Source organism: Camelina sativa, chromosome 15 (genome assembly GCF_030686135.1).
Source record: "Camelina sativa cultivar CO46 ecotype springtype chromosome 15, ASM3068613v1".
Classification (NCBI taxonomy): domain Eukaryota; kingdom Viridiplantae; phylum Streptophyta; class Magnoliopsida; order Brassicales; family Brassicaceae; genus Camelina; species Camelina sativa.
The window spans coordinates 11,954,893-11,977,506 of record NC_141894.1 but is presented as its reverse complement, the minus strand read 5'-3'; the positions used below and the strand labels follow the sequence as shown (position 1 = coordinate 11,977,506).

Genomic DNA, 22,614 nt, shown 5'->3' with positions numbered 1-22,614 from the left:
AGGAGCATCGGTCGATGCCATGTGGAGACGTCGGTCGATACAACTAGGGTTTTCCGTGAAATGTCGAGCATGCATCTATCGATGCAGTGTTAGTGTTGGTCGATGCAGGCCAGTCTTGCATCGGTCGATGCAAGCTTGTGTCGGTCGATGAGTCCCCTGTTGGTGTCAGTCGATGCATGGTTGGCGTTGGTCGATGCATGGTTAGCGTCGGTCGATGAAGTGCCTGGTTTGTTTGTTGATTGTTTCTTGATGGTTAGAGTATCTCAATTGCTTATGTGTATAGTCCAGTAGATGGGAGGATTGTCTCACTGAGTGTTTATCAAATACTCATGCATCTCAATTTGTGTTTGTGGTGCAGGTAAAGGCAAAGTGTGATCGTGGAATAAGGGCGATAAAGAGGAGGATGTTCTATTGGCTCGCTTGGTTATTGTCTGGCTTCTGTTAGGTTGCTAGAGTTGAGTCCTAGAATGTTGTTTAGGATTGCTGGTTCTTTGTTTTATGTTGATTGGATTATTAGTCTATTGTTATGGAACTAATATTGGTTGTTTATTATTGGTTATTTATTGGTATCTTTTATTTCCGCTGTTTGGTGTGTTATGTTTAGGTGGCTAGTGGGTATGGGATCACTAGCTTAGATTATTATTATATTTATATTTATATTTATATTTATATTTCTATTTATTATTTATTATTTCAAAAAAAAAAAATGGGTCAGGTCGTTTCACGAACCTTGATTAGTCAAGTTCTGATACCAAATAAAGCATATATATGTGGCTAGATCTATATGTTAAAGTACGAGAACGTTCGAGTGCGTGTATGTAAGAGCATTAAAGTAAACAAGACACACGCTTTGTTAACGTGGTTCGGATAACCTACATTCCCGGGACCAAATCCATAATTCATTAACTAAAAGTAGAACTTCAAGAATACCATCAGCCGATCTCTCTATCTTATTGATGGGGTGACGTCACACACCTTGTGTGCATCTCTCAAGAATACCCTAAGGCGCGCACCTCTTCAAGCATTACAAAAAAATGACTGTTTAACATCATTTATTTTATATATTTGTGTCAGTTTTAAATGATGTAAAAATAATTTACATTACTTTAACAAATGATTTACATTTTGTTGATGCAAATAATTTGCATCGGTTTCTTTGAAACTGATGTTAATATACAGAATATTTACATCGATTTACTAAATGATGTTAACATGCATCAGTTACAAAAGTGATCTAAATTTTGCATCGGTTTGAATATATGTTATGGTTATAATAAATGATGTTACATATTTCTATCAATTATTTAAAATTAATATCGGTTTGTTATTTGATTTTAATAAATCAATATTAAAATTATTTTCAATTTTTATGATTAATTTTGGAGAAATACCCTCAAATAGCACACATCTAAGTTTTTCTTCAGGTTAGCACACACTTAAAAATATTCCAAAAGTAGCATTATCTCCTGAATTAATATATATTATAAAATAATAAAAATAATTATAATCTTTTATATTTTTGTTACCTCCTTCTCGACGGAAGAAACGTATCCGCTCCGTCTCACAAACACACACAGATTCCACTCCACCACTGAGCTGAATCGAAGAAGAAGATGGTGAGGATCATTCCAATGGTGGCGTCCTCCATTTGGCCATCGTTCACTTGCTTCTCCTATGTAGCCTCATATGTCTCATAAAATCTCTCTCGCACTCTCCGTAATCATCCCTCCACCTTTACATATATCGTTGACTACACTATAGAGATAGAATTGAGAATCACTCATTTTTCAGTTGGTTAGTTAATTATAGAACTAGGGTTGTGATGAGCTGATGTATAATCTTTTAATTGTAGCCATTTTTAATCATCATCTCATTAATTTCCCAATTAAAAAGTTTTGAGAGGTCTTATATTGGGAAATGGCTTTGATTTATTTGTGTATTGGATTATGTGCATATGTGTTTAGGTTTATTTGAAATCATGGATCTGTCAGTAAGTTTGTTTCTAGATTTTTAGGAAAGAATCGAGATTGATTAAGAATAAGCTTGAAAGTTTGTGTCTTTTCTACCTTTTGATCTACCAAACATCATTTGGGTTTTGTTGTAGTTAATTTGAATTTGATCTTTTGAAAGTAGAAACTATATGTCATGGAAGCTAGAATTAAAGGTGAAACTCAACAGTTCTATGGGTTTAGAGTTGTGGATCTGAGATCAGTAGGTAAAAAGAGTGAGAAATGGGATTTGAATGATTGAAAATTGGATTGTGATCTCTTTGTCGCTATAAAATTGAATCATGATGGTAGTGAAACGTTGGACTTCAGTATTTTCCTAAAGGGAACTCCTCAAGCAGCTCCTCGTCATGCTCTCATGAAGGGAATAATTTTGAGTGAATGGTGAGAAATACTTGAGACATTGAGAAGAGAGGAGAGTTGTTGAGGCAATAATGGTGGTGGTGATACTCATGTTTAATAATCATTTTTGGCTTGCAGTTCGTCGATTATAGAGTGAGCTAATAATGTTGATGATGCAGAATACATTGGTGGAGGATCTTCTGGTTCTATTCATCACCGTTTTTGAGATTTTTAGATATTTAGGAAAGGCTTCCTAAAATTCAAGAAGTCTTCCTAAATATTATGAAATCCTTCCTAAACATTATGAAATCCTTCCTAAATTTAGAAAAATGAGTTTTTTTTTCTATGTTTTTCCTTAATGTATCAGTTTGGTTCTCTTGTTGTAATTAATGATTGGAACAAGAAGCTTCATATAATCTTTCAACCACTGTGTTTCTGAAGATCATCTTGAATTTCAAGGAGATGTTCCTGAATATTTATCCTTCCTAATTTTGAATAAATGTGTTCTTAAATCTCTTTTTTTGTGTGTTTTGTTTCAATGTGTCAAATATTAGAAGATTAGTCCATTAGTAAGGGTGATGATTTCATTTTTGGGCATATTCTTATGGTAGGATATCTAAACTTTTTTATGAAAGTCATCATGAAATTCAAAAAATCTTTCTTTAATTTCATTAAGTCCTTCCTTAATTTCATATAATCTATACTAATGGTACCCTAATGTAATCTTCCTTAAGTCCTTTCATATAATCTTCCTTAAGTCCTTCCTTAATTTCATATGGTACCCTAATGTATCACATATTACTTCAATACTATATAATGAATTTTATTCATTGAACTGTTTTTAACTATTATAAGATTTATACAGGAACACTTTAAAGTTGTAATCTTCATATAATCTTTTCAACCATTATTTTATGAAGATCATCCTGAATTTTAAGGAGTCATTCCTGAATATTATTGAATCCTTCCTAAATTTGAATAAATGTGTTTCTAAATTTGTTTCTTGTGTGTTTTGTTTCAATGTGTCAAATATTAGTAGATAACTCTATTAGTGAAGGGGTAATGATTCATTTTTGTGCAGATTATGATTTTAGGAAATCCAAACTTTTTTATGAAAGTCATCATGAAGTTCAAAGAATCCTTCATGAATTTCATAAAATCTATCCTTAATTTCATATAATCTTTCCTGAAGTTTAATCACAGTTAAAGCAAAGTGCTAACAGAAACATCTTACAAGTACCGAAACAATTAAAAAGGTTTCACAAGCATCATACATGTCTAAGAAAAAATAAAGTAAAACTAGAGGAAGGAACATAGTCCTAGAAATGTCATCACACTCCATAAAGATATCCAAAGCATACTTGCATCTTGTGTTGTTTGTAGATACATCACATAGCTTGGGAAAAATTTCAATCCCCATTTCCTGCGATAAAAATAGAAACCACATAATATGTTTCTGGAAAGTCTTCTTGAATTCTCAACAATGCTTCCTAACGTTTTAAGTATGACTAAAAAACACATCAGTACACAAGAAACAACAAGAAAAAATACACAAACAACAATAAATAAGGATAAAAACATGGTATAAGTAATAAGAAAACTGAGTTCTCTTCTAAAAAGGGACAGTGAAAAATACTAATCTAAAATCAAATTCAATCATCTAATTTACTATTCTTAAAAGCCAATCTAATCAAGTCCAAACACCTAACTCTCTCAATTATCCAACATAATTAAAAACTACTTCATCTACCGATTTGATTCCATAGACCTAAGAAAACGCAAGACCTGGTGAAGGCGTGAAGCATACATCGATGAAAATTTGGCCAGAAATTTCAGCCTCAGATTTGCCTTTCTTTGTAAAAACGGAGAAATCGTAGCTTCCTTGAATCCTCCCTTATTCATTCCATGTGCTCTGCCCATGTCTCACAAGAACCATCCGCTTCGTCGTCTTGACGGTGCCTAGATCTTGTAAGCTTGATGACCGGATCAAAAGGCAGCGGCGAGTCAGGATTTTGGATGGAAAAGTTTGGCTAATTTGCTTGTGAAGCTGCTTCATTGTTCTCCGATTTAAGCTCGTCGCCGGTAAAAATTAAATTTCAAAAGTCGATTTATCCAAAGATGACGAAGACAATTTAGAAAGATGGAAGTTTTATCAAATATTTTAATAAATAACTTTAATACAGTATTAAATTAGAGTATTCGTGCTAAATTTGGAAAATAAGAGAGTGTGTGCTAATTTTGGAAAAAAACTTAAATTTGTGCTATTTTTGAGAATCTCCCTTAATTTTGATAATTGAGTCATTTACATTAATAATTAAAAATAAAATAGAATGTTTTTCTTTCAAATTAAAATAATGAAGAAATTGTAGTACAAATGTACAATTATAAAAATATTAATTAAATTACAATAGTTGACCTAAACAACAAATTTACTGAATAAAAAAAATTAGAGAGGATAATAAAAGAGATTACGGCAACTCAAGCGGCCAGAATCTCAAGCCCAACCATAACCACCACTGCTCCACGGTCAAGAAACTACGCCTCTCAACAAAGCCACCGTCCCTAATCACTCTCCTTCGCCAAAAATCCATCCGCCCCGAGAAAACAGATTTAACCTGTGCGACTACCGTGAAAGAAAGATGCATGCTCCGGTTGGATTTCTCCCAATCTTCGCTAGAAGAACATGTCTCCTCCGTAAAGCGCCAGTACAAGAACTCTACATCATCATCACATGGAACACATTAGGAAAACAAATCGTTGAGATGCCGACAGGAGTGTTCTTTAGCGGAGAGGTTCAACATCTTCACCGGAAAGATGGAGTGCTTGACTCACGGAGAAGTTTGATGTCACATTATATGACATAGAAGATGAGAAAAAGTTTGATTTTAGCTTTGATTCTCGTGTAGGTTTTATCACTTAGGAGATATTGTAAATGCTAGATATTGATTAAAAAGATTTGAATCTGAATTAGGAGATATTGTAACTGCTAGATATTGATCAAAAGATATTTACTTGCCATATATTTTGGTTAACTAAAGGAAACTAGTAAATAACAATTACTGTATGTTTGCTAAAAGTCTCCCGCACAATAAAAATTAAGGTAAAAATACATCATTTTAACAATCGAAACTAAATCATATAATTAATTTTGGTATAATTTATATCAATTTTATTAGCATCATTTTTTTATTGATGTAAATTTTTTTAAAAAAAAATTAAGTGATGTTAGTAAAAATTAGTAAATACATCAATTACTTAAGTGATGAAAATATATATATTTGTATCAGTATTTTAAAAGTGATACAAACAAATATAAAGTTGCATCAGTTTTGATGAATTGATGTCAAATAAATTAATATTAATATCAATTATCATTAATGATGTTAAATTAGATATTTTGTATCAATTATTAATAGGAAAATTACCTAGAATATTGCATAAAAGTAGGTTTATTACTAGACTAACACGTTGAGATTTCTGTCTTACTAGAATAACACATAAAAGTTTGCAAATTACTTCTATATCTGAGTTGTGGGTTTTATTACAGATAATATCATTTACATTTAAAATTGTCTTTGATTTTGAAGAGAAAGGAACACAAAAACCTTGAAAGATCGATTCCTAATTTTTTTGGATTCTCTTAAATAAAAACATCAGATTGATTCTTTCTAATTTGATTCATCTTCTTCAACTAAAATTATTGCAAAAGAAAAAAAATAATCAGAGCTGGACAAATGTTCCGTGGGCTCACGGTTCACTTTCTCTTGAGAATAAAGTTTCAGATCTAGTTTTTGTTTTGCCTGAGTTATCGTCCGAGCAGCAACAAGAAGAGTGAGCAATCTTTCACTCCCGTCAGCGCAGCGGTGGGATTCTGACAAGCAACGCGGCAGTGACACATCCACGGTGGCTGGGACGTGTGTTGCAGAGCGACGGAGTTATCCAACTTGGGAAAGGATTAGGATTAGGAAAGGATTAGAGCTGTTGAAACCGGTGAAGATATCAGTATCAACTTGGGTCCTCTTGAGGAGTTATCCAGCTTATTCAAAGCTGATCTGCTTCTTTGTGAATCCGGTGGAGGTGAGGTTTCAGTTCTTTTACCTGCGTGTGTCTTTGATTCAGGTCAGTTCAAGGAGCTGAAATCGATACTTCTCCTCCGTTCGGGTCAGTTCAAGAAGCTGTGACCCGATTCAGTGGTCATGGTTCTTGGGTTCCTTTCAAGCTTGAAGACAGTTTCGTAAGTTTTGTTCTTTTCTCAGTTTCTTACATACAAACACATTTGATCCTTTGATTTGTGACCATTGCCCATTGTTCTTGAGGTCTTTTAACTGAAGTTGAGTAAAGTTTCATGATTTCTGTTGAGGGTGGAGGTGAGGTTTCAGCAGAGAGCTTGCTGACTATATCATCTACATCATCGATGTATCCGCTGGTGACAAAATACCCCGTAAAGGTGGCCCTGGCATATTTGTTACATACACAATTGCGGAAAGCCCCCTCCTTCAAGAGGCAGCAAAGTGAACGTTCGATTCCGACAGCGGCGAGAAAGAGAAAGAGAGAGAAAATGACTAAGAAAGCTCCCAATTCAGGGTTATCGCGGCCTTTGTCTCTGTCGTGCAGTGGAGGCTTTCTTGTAGAGCAAAGTTTACAGAACAAAGTTTTGGTTTTTACATGGTTCTGCTCTGATTTCCTGATCTGTTTAGGGTTTAAGGGGTCTTCTTAGTCTCTCTTGTGATTACTGATTAAGTGGTTAGGTATGCAATTTGGATCTAACTGAAATTAAATTTGAGAGCTTTATGCTATTCAACGGAGATGGGTGAGAATAATTAGGGAGAGAGGATGGATGTTAAACTTTTGTTAATTTGCGTTTTGAATTTTTTTTACAGGAACGTAGATTTAGCTGTGAAGTCAAGTGAAAGTGTGAGAAGGTCTACAAGACTGAGACTTCAGCCGTTGAGAAAGCCAAATATAAGCCAGAGGAAGAAACCTGTTAAACTTTGTTCCAAGATGCCTAAGCAACCTCCCACTGCTTTCTTTTATTTCTTGTAGGTACTCATATGATTGCAAATTGTTGTCTATTAGATTTTAAGCTCAGCTGAACTTCAAGGCAGTCCTCTCTTAAGGGGAAGTTTGTATGTGCATTTTTCCATTGGTCTTTAGGATTTGTGTTGTTGTTATGTGTTACTTTTAGAAAACATACAAAGAAACACCTTTTGTATGTATTTTCCTCATACTGCGTTATGTTTTTGGTTCCTTAGGGAGGATTTCCGGAAGCAATATCAAGAGCAGAATCCGGAGGTCAAGTCCATGCGCGAGGTTGTAAAGAATTACTTTGTTGTATTCAAAAGTAAAAAAATTGTGATGATAATATTCACTTTGGTTCGGTTGCTGAATCTGTTATAATCTTTATTCTATTGAGATTGGGAAGTCATGTGTAGAGAAATGGAAAACAATGATATACGAGGTAACATAGGTTTTTCTCTTAAGTCCCAGTTACTTTATTGTCTCTTGGAGTTTGCCAACATACTTAGCTCTGTCATATTCTAAGAGTTTCCTCAATAACATTTGTTTGAATGATATGTGAATGCATGGAAATGGAATCTGAAATATTGTGTAATGATTACATGCTAGTGTATATAGAGGTTTAGATATGCTTCTGATCTGGGTCGGCTGTTGCCATATTGCAATTCACACTGTGTAGTTGTCTTCTTCCTTTGGCGAACAATATCAATATCTCATTCTTTTTCTTCTTGCTACTCGAATGATGTTTAACTGGTTGAGACTGGATCGAAGTTTCTTATTCATAGATTGTTTGTTCCTCGACTGTTTTGTAGGAAAAGGTAAAGTATTAGATCATCTTTATCGGGACTTCTTAGTCAGAACTCTTAACTTTAGTCTGATTAAAAATAAATCAAAAATAGCAATATTACTAAGAAGAGCTTCTTAGTTAAGACGTTAAGAAGCGTTGACGTGCTCAATTATTGTTGGGTGAGGGAAAAAAGATTGATAATTTTTTCTTCCTCCTCTCTCTCTTTGTTGACAATCAATTGCAAGCAGAGGAGGAAGATTCAATTTGTAGTGACCGACGACAGATATCAACGGCGACTTTAGTGCATATAATCCGCAAGTTTTGTCTTTGAAATCGGAGAGTCACATTCACCAAATCGGAGAGTCACAGTCACATTCTTCGGTGGATCCGATTTGCACATACACGTTGGAGGAGGAACATGAAAGGTTTATACTTTTTCTGGAATCTATATACGTTAGGTTGGGAGTTCATCTGGAAAAATTATCACGGTGACAAAGCTCAATATTTGTTTTCGAGTAATCAGTTAGTAGTTCTTTAGCTCTTAATAGACTTCGTGAAAAAAACATGTTCTGTTTAGTTCCATCCACAAAGAGATACAAGAGATTAGATATTAGTAGCAGCAATTAGAAAAGCCCCCTCAAGTTTGGTCCTTTGGGAGATTGTAAACAATAATTCTCTTTCTTGGTGAACTTGAAGAGGTTCTGGAGGCAATACAACCTGTTGAGTTCCTACGCTGTATGGTCCCTATGTTCCAACAGATTGCTCGATGCCTCAGTAGCTCCAATTTTCAAGTTAGTGATGGAACCTATATGCGTCTCAATGGTTCAATTTCTATCAGTTTGAGAGTTTCAGTTTATGTTCTTGATGTAATAAGTTAAATGCTTCAGTTTTTGTCTCAGATCTTGATGAGTTTATAATGAAGCGAGGAAGAAAGAGATGGAATCAATTTGATTCAGTTGCTTTGGGCTTTTTATTTGGTGAAGATTACAGTTTGTTTTGGTAGTGTTTTCACATGGTGAGCTTATGAAACAGTGACGGAACCTATATGCGTCTCAATGGTTCAGCTTATAACTTTGTATACTTTGTTTTGTTGTGATCAATGCTTGATTTCTGATTTTTGTTTGTTTGTTCTTGACCAGTTTTAAATCGGTTTTTGCTGCAGCTTGAATGGTTTTGTGTTGGTGTACCTGTGAGATTGATGGTCTGATTGTAGAGATGTGAGATTTGAGATGCAAGTGTTGGTGATGGAACCTAATTAAACAATTATATAAGTCATTGTTCTTAGCATACTAAAGATAAATAATTAAAGCTCTACCATAGTCATGATAGGTGACTTTCAGTTGGTTTTATTATCTTCTCTTTAGCTGATTTCATTGTATCACCGAGTTTGCAGTGGCTTTAAAGATCTATTTGATTAGCAACATTTCATTGAGGAGTTGAAGGATGATATTCAATGATGATTTTTTTTTCTTTTCAAAACTAAGAACCTTACTTATAAGAGTTTACCATTGGAGGAGTACAATTTTAATTAACAAACAAAAGGTTCTTAATTTATAAAAGTACACTTTTTAAAACTAAAAAGTGTAAGAACCCCAAAAATACAAACCTACCAATAAAGATGCTTTTATGATATAGTCACTGTGAAGAGGGAAGAGTTTCACAGAGAAATGACAGAATATAACAAGAGAATGGTACCCATGATTCATTTATCTTATGTTTTTGGTTAATATTTATTCACCTCAGTATCCCACTGATGCGGTGGTCAAACATCAGACGGAGCTTTTCATTTTACTGTTTATTTATGCAGGAATTAGGTGAACACGATGAATCAGAGACTGACTCAGAAAATTCTAAATAGATTAGTTTTTAGTTACTAGAAAACATTGTTCTAAGCCTTCTAAGATGGGTTGTTGTATATTTGACATTTAGAAGTTTCTCTTTCATTGAGATCATTCCCTGATACTCATCCTTCCGTGGACTACACTTGAAGATCAATGATTACTAACCTGTTTCTTGAAAAAGATGTTCAAGTTTTGGTAAGTACACTAGAGATAAATACAGATAAAGTCGCACGTACTTTTCGATTTTCTCATGATATCTGCATGATATCTCCATTCTCCCAACACTATAGCACCCAATCAGTAAGTACCATCTCGCTTTGCGATGCTTGTGGCAATATAGGTTTTCTCCCGCAAGCAATCTCTAGCATCACTACACCGAGTGCAAATACATCTGAACTTGTACTTGCCTTTCCTGTTCTTGAGAGCTCAGGTGAAATATACCCAAGTGTACCTTCAAATCAACAACATTATGAAAGAAAGATCCTTTTTGAGACTAACAGAAATAAGCAAAATATAAAAAGGTACCTGCCACATGAGAGGTCTGAGGATCAATCCCGTGATCACAGAGCTTTGCGAGACCAAAGTCACCAAGTTTTGCCTTCATATTAGCGTCAAGGAGGACATTAGCTGGTTTAATATCCCTGTGGATAATCACCTGCACCATTGTTGGTGCTAGTAACAAAGTCCAGAAGCTACGTCTTTAATAATCTTGAACCTCTGTGACCATTCAAGACTCATCATCGGTTGGTGGTAGAGGAACTTAACAAGGCTTCCTTTTGGCATACAATCATACACCAAGTAGAGTTCACCTTTGTGTCTGCAATAACCCTGTAGCCGAACTAAGTTAGGGTGTCTCAGACGCCCAATGGTTGCAATCTCAGCAATGAACGTGTGCCAACTGAGCTAAAGATACATCAACAGATTGATGAAGACCACACACTCACTCAACTCGCGAACTCTAATTCTAGGACTAATTAGAGATGAGTTGATATTTTGGGATTTTATAACCTATGAAACTATTGGTTAGGTTATTTTTTTGGATGTAACCCTATGATATTTTGTCTACGTTTAACCTAGATAACAATCAATTGTTAACCGTTTGGTTTATCGTTTTTTTATTGTTGTTAACTGCACCTTCTGTACCCATTATGGATTTAAAAAAAAAAAGAAATATAATACTATTGTAAAATAACATCTTAAGGTATTTGATGTAGAGATGTTTGAGAAAAGGGATCAAAGGATGGAGAAATAGTAGAGATGTTTGAGAAAAGAAGTGGGTGAGCTTAATGAAGTAATAGATGGAAAATAATATCTACTTAGAAGCTATAAGGAGTAGAAGATGGAGCCTTTGCAGAAGATAAAAGAGTTGCAACAGAGACGAAAGACAGAGATTTGTTTGGTTGTAATTAATAGAATTTTAGGGTGAATGTGAGGTTTTATGTACAACTAGATCACTTAGGTAGAAAAGTTTAGTATAATTTGAACTACTTGGTGCAACTGTACTAGAGCTATTAAAATAAGTTTAAATATGGATCATGTGAAAACGAATAAAAAATAGATTTTTGGCGGCTGGATATTCATTTAAAATCATCACAAGTGTGGTAAAATAAACCAAAGACAACAAGATATTAGTAAAAAATTATTTGGTATACACATAGTTGTTTAGTTGTACTCTCATATTCATAGTTGAACTTTTGCATTTTTCCATATTTCCAGTTGAACTATAATATAAATTATTAATTAGCAGTTGACCACAAGATTTATCAGTATTAATTAGCATATACAAGGTTTTCATAACACAATGTTCATAAAAACTTGGGTTTCACCTCTTTTGCTTCATTTGAGGTGATCACTTACTAAGTCTTCCTTATACTATAAAGAGTGTTTTATGTGAAAACGATAGTATGTATTAGAAAGTGATAAATTCTTGTATTGTTGACTAAACATGGTTATTTAATAGTTCAATATGTAAAGAAATTCTTATAAACCTTAATTATCATTTTCATATTTTAAATATAAATGCAAATCTAAATAAATATTTAGTTGTACCTAGTTGAACTGAGCATTATATATTTATGTTATCTAAATATTATCCTCTATAGTTAAAATGTAATTTTGTCTAATTATTATTCATTACCTCTCGAAAGTATAATAAATAAATAAACAATTACGAATTACATAGGTTGTTCTAGTAACATCTCTTACTTTTTCTAGTAACATCTCTTACTTGTTCTGTTTCCGATGAACAATTAGCTAGGGTTGCAGAAGAAGATATGTTGAAGATAACTACAAAATTACAATAATATCGTTTATTAAAACGGATTTATGGACACTAAGCAAAAGAACGTTATGTACGTACACTAATCTCAAGAACGTTATATACGTATGCGTTCATATGTACGTACACGTTTATGTGTACGTACACGTTCGCTTTTAGGTTTAATGAACCTGAAATTACCAGAATATCCTCGTCTTCTACCTCTAACATACGACTGAAAACCCTAATTTTCCCTGCCTCACTTGATTTTTTTACGACTTATGTCTATTTTTTTGGTTTCACTTGTGGGGTTTTTACTCAACTATTATAGATTTTCATCTCAACATCTGATTTCTAAATTAAAAACCTATAAAAAGTGAGTTATATAGATCCTCCAATAACGATATCTTGCTCTTCCATGGATGAATCCAGAGGAAAGATTTCCGAAACTGAGTAGGAAAAAGACGTTTGCTCCGGCCGATAAACAGAACACAATGAATCTTCTACAAACTTTATTACATGAACACCATTAATCGGAAGAATAGCAGACCTGTTTAGATCTTCCTCCAATAAGTCTATCGCAACGTTAGACTGTCTTTGCCAGCTCAAACAAATTCGTGTTATTCTGGTAAGACTTTACAGCTGTCAATCTTGCTTACTAAATCTACCACGGACAAGAAGCCTACCACAACACTATGAAAACTATTTCAAAAAACAAACAAAGTATAGCAAAAATATCTGTAAGGAGAGAAGGCTGCCGCAAAAATCTGTCGCAACAGGCCATTAGTCTACCATAAATATCTTCCCACCCTTTTACGTTTCCCGCTACACGCGCTAAAAACAAAAGTCTATCATCAAAGGGAAATTCCTCTACCAACTTAATCTACCGAATCGATTTCATGTACGTCCACCGATAAGTGTACCAACACTACAACTAAGTGTACCATCTACAGTGACCGATAAGTGTACCAAGACTACAACTAAGTGTACCAAAAATATCTGACGTACACCTTTAATCAGTCCACGTGTATAAATCTACCATCAAAGGATCGGTAGACTTAGTCCAACCTTCCAATGTTTTTTTTTTCCTAATGGCATTAGCCATAATTACGTTTTTTCCCAACACTAATTTCAGGGGTAGAATAGGTACAATGTGTTAGTCTAGTAATTACAGACAATTGTATGTTACTTTTGTAATAAGGAAGCTTTTATGCAATATTCTAGTAACTCACCCTTATTAATAAGTAATTTAAATTAGTTTCATTTAGTTTTTTGATACAATTTAACTGATGTAATACATCCATTTTTTTGTAGTGAAGTAACGCTCTCTTAGTATTTATAATAATTACTCAACCCTAGAGTTAACCACTTTCCTATTCTAAACCGGTAAACTAACATATTTAGATAACTCCTAAATAGAACTAATCCTAATTCTATAACTCGGTAGGATTAGTATAGCTTGCACCTCAAGCTATCTTCAAGCTTATGCCAACATTTTATGTGAAATCCAATTCTCAATTTATTTTACATTCAAACTTGGAAGTTCTCAACAAAAAAACATGCATCACACTTAAAAAAAGAGAAACCTTGAAAATCTTGCAATCTAACAAAATCATTCAATTATAATTTTAAAAAAAAATTAGTAATATTTGAAAAAAATAATCGAGATCTATGGTCAGTCCAAGACTGTCACAACCTGTAGTTTTAAAAATAAGCCCATACAAAGCTTTATATATCGAGATCTAGAAAGATTATATATATAGGTAGACCACATCCTTTATTATCAGCTGACCGGTTAATTTGAGCATTTGCTATCCGGTGGTGTTTCATTTAAACCGATGAATCTAATCAGTTCATCATTCGGGAACCACTTCTTGTTTCTTGTTGCTCCATTTGTCCATTCTTTTCGAAGCTTCTTCCACCTTAAACAAAAGAAACATCTAATTATTCTACAAGACTATATATCAAAATCAATGAAACATAGTTTACTATAGTAGAGCAAACGTACTTCTTTTGTCCAGTCTGTTCTAAACGTCACCCACGCTAAAATAAACGTTTGTATAACCGTACCACCGATCATCCCCGTCCATATACCCTATATAACATCAAAAAATTGTTAGCCTTTACTATGATAATAACCCGTGCTGGTAGCGCGGGAAATTTTTTTTTATTTTGTTATTTGTTAATATGATGTTTATGTTGTATCATTCATTTACATGTTATATAATATAGTACTATATGGTGAATTTTGATTCATATTAAACTACTAATAGGTAGGCCTGGAAACTACTACCGATACCCGTATTGGACCTGTATTGGTACCCACAGCTTTAGGGTCGAGTGAAGGGTATAATAATTATATTATTCATGAATAATGATCGAGTATCGGATATTAATTTAATTTTTGAGCATCTCGTTACCCGTCTCACTACCCGTTTTATTACCGACTCATAAATACACGTTAATATTTTGTAGAATAATATTACCAGTGTGAGGAAATATTTATGTAAATTTGGATTTGTTTGTTACAAAATAATAGTAGAAAAATTATTAATTCTATATATTTTATAAAATCATATATTTAATTTACTTAAGGTCATACTCTGATTTCGATCCGTAGTTGGTACTACTATTTTGGTTTTAGTGCAATATCAAATTCGTTAATTATACATTCGGTAAAGCCAAAAAAATCTAACCAAACATGTATTGACCCATGATTTGGTATTACAAATTGATGTGATCGTGTTTAGAGATCTTAATATACCAAATTTACAAATTGAAGTTATTGGTATAACATGTTGTATACTAATTTTATAGGTGAAAATTACAATTAGGTTATGTATATTATCAATATTATACACTTAGTATTGTTTATATAGTGAATATTGGGTATAAACAATTAAGTTTTAGCCAATTAAATAGTTTGTTATTATTTCCTAAGATTTATGAAACAATAAATAGAGTTCTATTATTTTGTAAACAAATCTAAACTTTTCTTTTGTTAGTTACTAGAATAATTAAAATATAATAGCATTTTCGTAATATGTCACATCAGAACTAGTTAAATTTTTAACAACATAGCTTAAATAAATATATAGATATATTTTAAAAATATAAACAATGTTGTATCCTAATTTTAATATATATTTGTTATTATTAAATATGTAAATATTTAATCTTAGTTTTATAAATAAATTTAACTTTTATAATTTTCTAAATAGTTTGTTATTGTTTTCTAAGATTTCTGAAACAACAAATAGAATCTGTTTAATTATTTTATTACATAGTTTCGAAATAATTTTATTAAATAATTTTGAAATTATTTTATTAATGATTTCCTGTAATCTAATAAATTAATAATTACTATTTTTTTGGATAATCATTTTCAGGTTACAACAAATTAATATTAAGATTCTGTTATTATATTTTATATTAAAATACAGTGGTATTTTGTGTAATATTTTATATGGAATAGGGTTATTTGTTTAAAGGGTTGCTTAAATAAGTATATAGATACAAGAATCATTGCAAATGAAAGGTATAAGAAAACTATCTTGCCTTGGCACCGAAGTTGTAGTAAAACCCAAAGAGAGCTCCAAGAGGAATTCCGATAACATAGTAACATCCCACGTTAACTTTCGCAACAAACGTTTGCCAACCGCATCCAACCGCCACACCTACAATGAAATATTTCCCAATTGTTTAGGAAAAATAAAACTTGTTTCCTCTTATTCATTGCGGTGCATGAGAATTTACCGGAGAGGACAGGTTGGATTCCATTGAGAACAAGTGTCACGGCAAGAAGTGGGCAGAGATCAGAAACAGCATCCGAAACTTCTTTACCCTCAGTGAATGCATAGCTCAAAACGTCGCGGCACGCCAATATAACAATGGCTAAGATCACACATGTGATTAACGAATATATGTTGACGATGATTACAGAAAACGCTGCTGATTTAGGGTTCCCAGCTCCAAGTTCATTGCTCACTCTTACACTAAAACAACATACCAAATTGTGGCACATTTCGTCAGATTTACCAGGGCAAAAAGAGCTCATTTCGTCACTATAATTTAGCGTTGTTTTAGTGTGTAAATATAAGAAGCCATATAAATTTGTTGGGGTAAATAAAGTGGATAGAGACATTCTAATTTTATGTAATTTAAACTTATCGAGAAAGCGAAAAGTGAGGCTGGGCGAAAACAAACCTTATTGCTGCATTGAATCCAACAGATATCATGAACACCCAACCTGAAATCGTCATGCTGAAAGACAAAAAAAAAATTACTTAAACAATTAGAGTAAGATTATTGCACATACTCGACCAAGGATGAGAACAAAAAATAAAATAAAAAAATGACAAAAGGTGGAAAAAGAAGAAAGTAGTATCTCTACCCAGATATATATAGATACTGGATCTGCCACATGATTTCATATGATTGGTTGTATAAATTAAAAAATAATAAAATAATTTAATTCAATTAAAATATTATTAATTATTTTTCTTAACACCCAAATAAAAGTATGTTCAATAAGTATGCTCTTATGCTTGTACAAAATTATTATAAACTTGCAACTTTTGACTGGACATGAAAAACTGAAAATATTAGGATATTATAAAGAAGAGAATTCGATATTGATTTGGTGCAAGTACCTAGATTGGGTGGCTGCTTCTGTTTGGTAGCAGAGCAAAAACAGAACTTTTGGAGAGAAAAAAAAATCTAATACGACTCCCCAAAAACCAATCTAGATTTACAATATTATTGTATATAATATGTTCAACAAAATAAAGAAAAAAAATGCAGAGTTATCGTTCAATTATTGGACGAAGAAATGATGTTTTATTCGATTCCATATAAATAATATCATAGAAATTACTAAATTTAAATTCTAATATTTAAAGAAGAAGATGTGTGGGAAATAAAGCTATCTCTCTCTTCTCTCTCTAAAATCTTTCAGAGAGAAAAAGCAACTGTAAATTATTCCGACGATGTTTGTCGGCTGTTTTTTGTCTCCGGCTAAGTCCGGTTTTATTTTCTCGTTTAGATGCGAGTCTTCTTAGTCCTTATGGCTAAGTTTTTTGTTTTCGTTTCCTTTTGCAGAGCCAGACAGATCTCTTTCTTGTTAAAGAGATCAAAGCCGAGTGGGTAAATCAAAAGTTTTGGATCATCAGTTTGCTCGAATCCAAGCAAGAGGAGAGTAAATCCTCATACCCTTCTTAGTGGCCGTAATTGGCTGTGTATGATGGTTTCTTCTAATGTTTAGGATTCGTGATGGAAGGAATTTTGTGGAGGGTGAAGAGCAGTTTAGGAGAGCAAAGTTTTGCAACTAATCTGACATCTAGCCATATCCCTTATTCCGGTGCTTCTTAAATCTGAAGATTTATGGGGCTTTTGTTTCTTATCACTCGGAGTAACATGTAGAAGGAAAGTTGTGAGATTCGGAGCAAAAAGCTGAAGATCGATGGATCCCTGTAGCGAAAAAGAAGAATTTTCGGCCGGAATTTTTTGGATCTGATCAGAGACTCAGCTCCGGTGGAAAGCGGCGTGACTCAGTCGTTTCTCAATCCCAACTTCTTAAATTAACACGTGTCTTCTACGTGTTCCTCTCTTGACCTACTTGTGCTTTGATATATTTTGTATTAGACTATTAGGTTATGAGTGGGCTTTAGTTTGTTGGGCTCCGTTTTCTCCTTGTAACTTATATTGCCTATTTCGGGCTTAATTAATGAAAGAGTGTCGACAAAAAAGAAAAAAAGAAGATAAAAATGGTGCCAAAGAGAACAAAACAAGAAGAAATGTGATGTGACCTCAGATTTTGTCTCTAGCAGTCGAAGTGTCAAATTTGTCTGCCACTACCCAAACTTACATATCTACACCCAAACTTGGCTTTGTATTCTTAACCCTTAACAAAAGTTTTGTTCTATTCTTTTCACATCGGATAAAAAGAATACCAAAGAGTGTTGTCGAATCATTACTAGAAAAAACTAGAATAATTCATCATGCAAGTCTATAACCATACATATATTCACGTGGAGTTTCAAGATATCGAAAGTGTTTTTTGTTTTGTTGAAAAGACGACTAACTACGGGTACCACCTATGGACAAGCATAAAAACAAAAGTATACATATGTGGGACGACAAATAATAGAAGGTCTTATTGGTAACGTATACAAAACTGTACAGAAAAACTGTAAGCTTTTATGAAATAGTGCAAAGCTGTAAGAAAGTGTTGTACATAAAAGTTATACAAAAGAGCTGAGAGTAAAACTTTTAATAAAGTTTTTGTGATTGGTAAAAACTCACAGCAGTACCACTTGTACTGCTGGTACTGCTTTTGTTTTTGTCACCAATCACACCCATAATTATTTTTCTGCTATTTGGTTTATATGGAAATATTTTGTGGCAAAGAAAAAAGATAACTATAAAATAGGCAAAAATAATTACCATTTTTTTGGTCAAGAGATAAAAGTAATTACTTAGCAAAATTAATAAGGAAATAATCATTTTAGTTTGACTAAAAATAGGACTTACCAAATAGAGAGTGAATCAAGAGCAAGTTCAGGATTCTCGAGAAGTCCGGCAAGAAGAACGAGAATCTGAAAATACCAAGTCTCAAGGCAAAGCATCACGGCGGAAGCGGCGGAGAGTTTAAAGAAACTCGATAACCCCGAGAAAGCTTGTACATTAAACCCTCTCCATGTCTCACGACACCTCTCACTCGTCACAATATAAACAAACTGAGCCACCACAATAATCCACCACGACAAACTAAGCACAAGGGACGCACCAAGAAGTCCCATACCAAGCTTGTAAACAGCAAGCCAACTTAAGAGAAGGTGAACGAAGAGTGTAGCCGTTGAGATGTAAGCGCTCGGAGCAACGATGCTTTGTGATTGGAGGAACTTTTGAATCGGGAAGTTTGCAGCGTAAGCAAAGATTTGAGGGATAAGGCCGTATACGAAGAGTGATGCAGCGGAAGCGATTGCTGGAGATTCTCCGAGGAAAAGGAGGATAGGTTCGGAGAAGACGTAGAGTAAGGTGAGGACGAGGCCGGTGAGAGTTAGTAATACGGTTGATCTTTGGAGATAAACTCCAAGCATCTCGTATTTTTTACCACCGTATGCTTGACCACACAACGTCTCCACTGCACTCCCCATTCCTAGCTATCAAATTACAAAACAAGACTTGGTTAAGAAAAAAAGAAAACATAGCATAAACGCGACATGGAGTCGATGGAGACATAGGTTGTAATAAAAATCAGTGAATCTTGTGGTTGTTACCAAGAGACCGTAAGCGAAGACTTGGATTCCAGTGTTACCGAGAGAAGCGGCGGCGAGTTCGAGGTTACCGAGATGGCCAGAGAAGATTTGAGTGGACATAGACATGAGGTAGTTGATCATGTAGACGATGACGGCTGGTGCAGCTAGGTTGAAGAGAAGTTTTGACTCAATCATAGTGGCCTTGCGTAGGCGTTGAAACAGAGGAGTTTCAACGTCGGAGAGGACGGTTTCGAGCTCGCCGTTGCTTGATTCCGTCGTCGATGGAGATGATTGAGACTGGAGAAGCGGTTGGTAAGCGCCGTCGTTTTGAGACGAGTCCATGGCTGAGAGAAAAGGTTCTCTCTTCTTCTTTTTTTTTTTTGTTGTGTTTTTGTTTTTTGGTGTTCTATAGCTTGAGTTTGTGTGTGGTTTGTGTTGTGTAGAGTAAATAGATATCTTCTAGGGTGGGGAGTGACAGTTACAATTTTTTGTTTTTTATGGTTTAATCATTGTATCATTCTGACATACCATCCTTTAATTTCTCTCAGCCATGGACTCGTTTTGTAATAGTCCACGTCATTTTTTTCATTAAAACCCCCAAGAAAGGATGGTTGTAATATTTCTTTCTTTTTTTTGGTCAAAGATTGTAAAATCTCTGTGAATCACTTAGGCCTTGAATTGTAGGGGGTGTATTGAAACCATGATTTTGGAAGATTTGATGGAATTTAGAAAATTTGGAATTTTGAAAGATTTTAGGAAAGTTGATATGATTTATTGTAAAATTCTTTCAAATCCCACATAAAACCATGAGATTTAGATTTCTCTATTTTTAACTAGGGGGTTATTGGATCCTTGATTTTAATGGATTTGAAATCCTTATAAGATTTGGAAATCCACATGGAATCCATGGATTTTAAAATCAAATAATATGGATTTGAAAATTAAATAATGTGGATTTTAAAGTCAAAGAAAGTGGATTTGAAAATCCTAGAAAATAGAATTCAAAAGTTATAAAAGAAATAGAACTTATAAAAATAATCTCTCATGTAGCATTTTCAAGTGAATCAGTCCACATGTTTGATGCTATTGTCTCTCTCCACTCATTGGCATATTCTCTTTGTTGTTCTTGGGTTGTAAGTACTTCAGCATTATCATCGTCATTAATTTCTTCGACAACTTCTTCTGCACTCTCGATTTCTTCTGGAAAAATATCCGTGACAAAACTTTCGCAGAAAATTATGTAAACCAACACATGCAAGTACAAGCTCTGTTTGTGTCTTATAAGGAAAAGGAGGTGCGTGCTTAAAGATTGCAAATCGAGATTTGAAAATACCAAATATTCTTTCAACCACGTTCCTTAGGGATGCATGACGATGGTTAAACAACTCTTTTTCATTCGCTGGTTGTGAATTTTGCCCAGAAAATTCTTGTAGATGATATCTGACACCACGATAAGGAGCTAAAAAGTTTCGACGATTTGGAAATCCACAATCTACTATATAAAACTTTCCTGAAGTACAATAATAATATACAGTCACTTGTCATGTTGAGAAAACATATTTACAATAGAAAGATATGTACATACCTTCTGGAACTGGTAGTCGATTAGTGTTCCTTGTCAAAGCATCATTTAATACTTTTGAGTCATGAGTTGAACCTTCCCATCTACTAAGCACATACATGAATTCAAGATCAAAATTACAAGCTGCCAACACATTTTGCGATATATCACCTTTTCTGTTACGATAAGAAGGCGCTTTTTTTGTTGGTACCATTGCAAGGATATGTGTACCATCAATAACTCCAACACAATCCTAAAAAAAAAATATAAAGTTATATTCTATGAAAGATAATGAAAAAAGCAAAAACATAATTATATGAAAAATATACCTTAAAGTACGGATAAAATCTTGTACTTTCTCTAATTTTTGTAGGCACTGTAATCTCAGGCTTAGCCATTAAACTTGGAGCAATTTGATTTAGAGCCCGTAAAACTTTGTGAAAGTTCACACTTGTTGCAAACGATGACCTATTAAAAGTGTCTTTTGTACGACAATACCTTGAATTTTGGCCAACTATAAGAAGAAAAGTTGCAACCATTTCTTCAACACTAATATATTTTTTATCACATAGATCTGTATGCTCTCGGAGATGAACACATAACTTTAGAAAAGTCTCGTGATACATTCGATACAACTGTTTAAAATCGGAAGGCTTTTTCTTTTGCATATTTTCTATATAGATTTCACCTTCTCTTGTGATCGCACGTCGAATAGAATATTCTATTGCAATCGAGGTCGTTGGCATTTTCTCAAATATAGCATTTGAATAAAAATCAAAAGCACCAAGAAAATAATATCACTATCTAACTCGTCATCATGTAATGCATCTTTTTCTCTTTCATCATGGACTTCTTGATACATGTTTGATGTACACCTGTGACAAAAAAAAGGTTGAAAGAATAATTAACAGAAAAATAATAAGTTAAGAAAAGACGCATTACTTTATGGATGGTGCTCTTTCTTTGTGTAGCTAAACATGTATAAAAGAAACTTAAGACGTGGCCAGTAACAGGATAATCAGAAAAAGAAAATTAAGAATAATAACAAACCACCTGATGAACGGATCAAATTAAGAATAATAACAAACCATCTGATCAAAAAAAGAGTAAGCTGAACGGATCAGAGTAATCTTACCTTGTACCAAGGAAATCGAGGATATGAACGGTGCACATAACTTTTTGTTCATATAGTTATAGATTTTTTTATTTTATGTACATTTTCATTTTATGTAAGTTTTACGTTTTACAAAGGCATATAACTTTTTGTTTTATGTACATTTTACATTTTTCAAAGATACGAATATTCATTGAGAAAGTGTATATTACGATGTAAGTTAAAAAAGTGTAAGATTTCCAAATTTTTAATCAAAGATCCAGCGGTAATATATTACAAATTTTTTTGTGAGTCAAGAAATTGTAATATTTCTAATTTTGTAACTAAAAATATTTGTCAAATCACCAATTTTTCATATGAAATATATGGTAAAGAAAAACACTATATATTATTGGATCACCATCGATACTTCTTCATTATTATAAGAAAGA

At 33.5% G+C, this 22,614-nt stretch overlaps 2 protein-coding genes, 1 long non-coding RNA gene and 1 pseudogene across 19 annotated transcripts; 1 reads left to right on the top strand and 3 right to left on the bottom strand.

The window, feature by feature from the left end:
• Positions 1 to 3,497: 3,497 nt before the first annotated feature.
• LOC147926526 (uncharacterized) lies at positions 3,498 to 4,529 on the bottom strand. 2 transcript variants are annotated; one of them, XR_015581963.1, is made up of 2 exons: positions 4,156 to 4,529; positions 3,498 to 3,771 (listed from the first exon to the last, which is right to left on the bottom strand). It is a non-coding gene; the product is annotated as an uncharacterized LOC147926526 (long non-coding RNA). The 2 variants fall into 2 exon arrangements; XR_015581962.1 differs by having other exon boundaries at positions 4,134 to 4,505.
• A 1,345-nt stretch (positions 4,530 to 5,874) lies between these two features.
• On the top strand, positions 5,875 to 9,630 carry LOC104746602 (high mobility group B protein 14). Of its 16 annotated transcripts, none has more exons than XR_015582336.1 (9): positions 5,903 to 6,582; positions 6,690 to 7,016; positions 7,229 to 7,387; positions 7,601 to 7,658; positions 7,762 to 7,806; positions 8,400 to 8,576; positions 8,848 to 8,942; positions 9,051 to 9,166; positions 9,314 to 9,630. XR_015582336.1 is itself a non-coding variant. In XM_087488643.1 (6 exons), the coding sequence occupies exons 1-6, from the start codon at positions 6,545 to 6,547 to the stop codon at positions 9,356 to 9,358; spliced, it is 672 nt and encodes a 223-aa protein (XP_087344769.1). In that variant the 5' UTR covers positions 5,903 to 6,544; the 3' UTR covers positions 9,359 to 9,630. The 16 variants fall into 16 exon arrangements, 3 of the variants coding, with proteins under 3 accessions (XP_087344769.1, XP_010466423.3, XP_087344770.1); XR_015582340.1 differs by having other exon boundaries at positions 9,291 to 9,630; XR_015582335.1 differs by having other exon boundaries at positions 9,039 to 9,166.
• Positions 9,631 to 13,853: 4,223 nt separating this feature from the next.
• Positions 13,854 to 20,041, bottom strand: LOC104746601 (protein DETOXIFICATION 40). Its single transcript, XM_010468120.3, has 7 exons — positions 19,530 to 20,041; positions 18,781 to 19,412; positions 16,456 to 16,512; positions 16,006 to 16,244; positions 15,808 to 15,926; positions 14,258 to 14,344; positions 13,854 to 14,171 (listed from the first exon to the last, which is right to left on the bottom strand). Exons 1-7 carry the CDS (start codon positions 19,848 to 19,850, stop codon positions 14,106 to 14,108), a joined length of 1,521 nt encoding a protein of 506 aa, XP_010466422.1. The 5' UTR covers positions 19,851 to 20,041; the 3' UTR covers positions 13,854 to 14,105.
• A 509-nt stretch (positions 20,042 to 20,550) lies between these two features.
• Positions 20,551 to 21,467, bottom strand: LOC147926525 (uncharacterized; annotated as a pseudogene).
• Positions 21,468 to 22,614: the final 1,147 nt, after the last annotated feature.

Coding starts and splice junctions, on each gene's coding strand:
- LOC104746602 (XM_087488643.1), top strand. CDS start 6,545: ATGGTTCTTGGGTTCCTTTCAAGCTTGAAGACAGTTTC. Junction 6,583..6,689: donor TCAAGCTTGAAGACAGTTTC/GTAAGTTTTGTT, acceptor AGTTGAGTAAAG/TTTCATGATTTCTGTTGAGG. Junction 7,659..7,761: donor AGGTCAAGTCCATGCGCGAG/GTTGTAAAGAAT, acceptor TATTCTATTGAG/ATTGGGAAGTCATGTGTAGA.
- LOC104746601 (XM_010468120.3), bottom strand. CDS start 19,850: ATGGACTCGTCTCAAAACGACGGCGCTTACCAACCGCTTCTCCAGTCT. Junction 16,513..18,780: donor CTTGATTCACTCTCTATTTG/GTAAGTCCTATT, acceptor TTTGTCTTTCAG/CATGACGATTTCAGGTTGGG. Junction 14,345..15,807: donor ACTACAACTTCGGTGCCAAG/GCAAGATAGTTT, acceptor GATGTTATATAG/GGTATATGGACGGGGATGAT.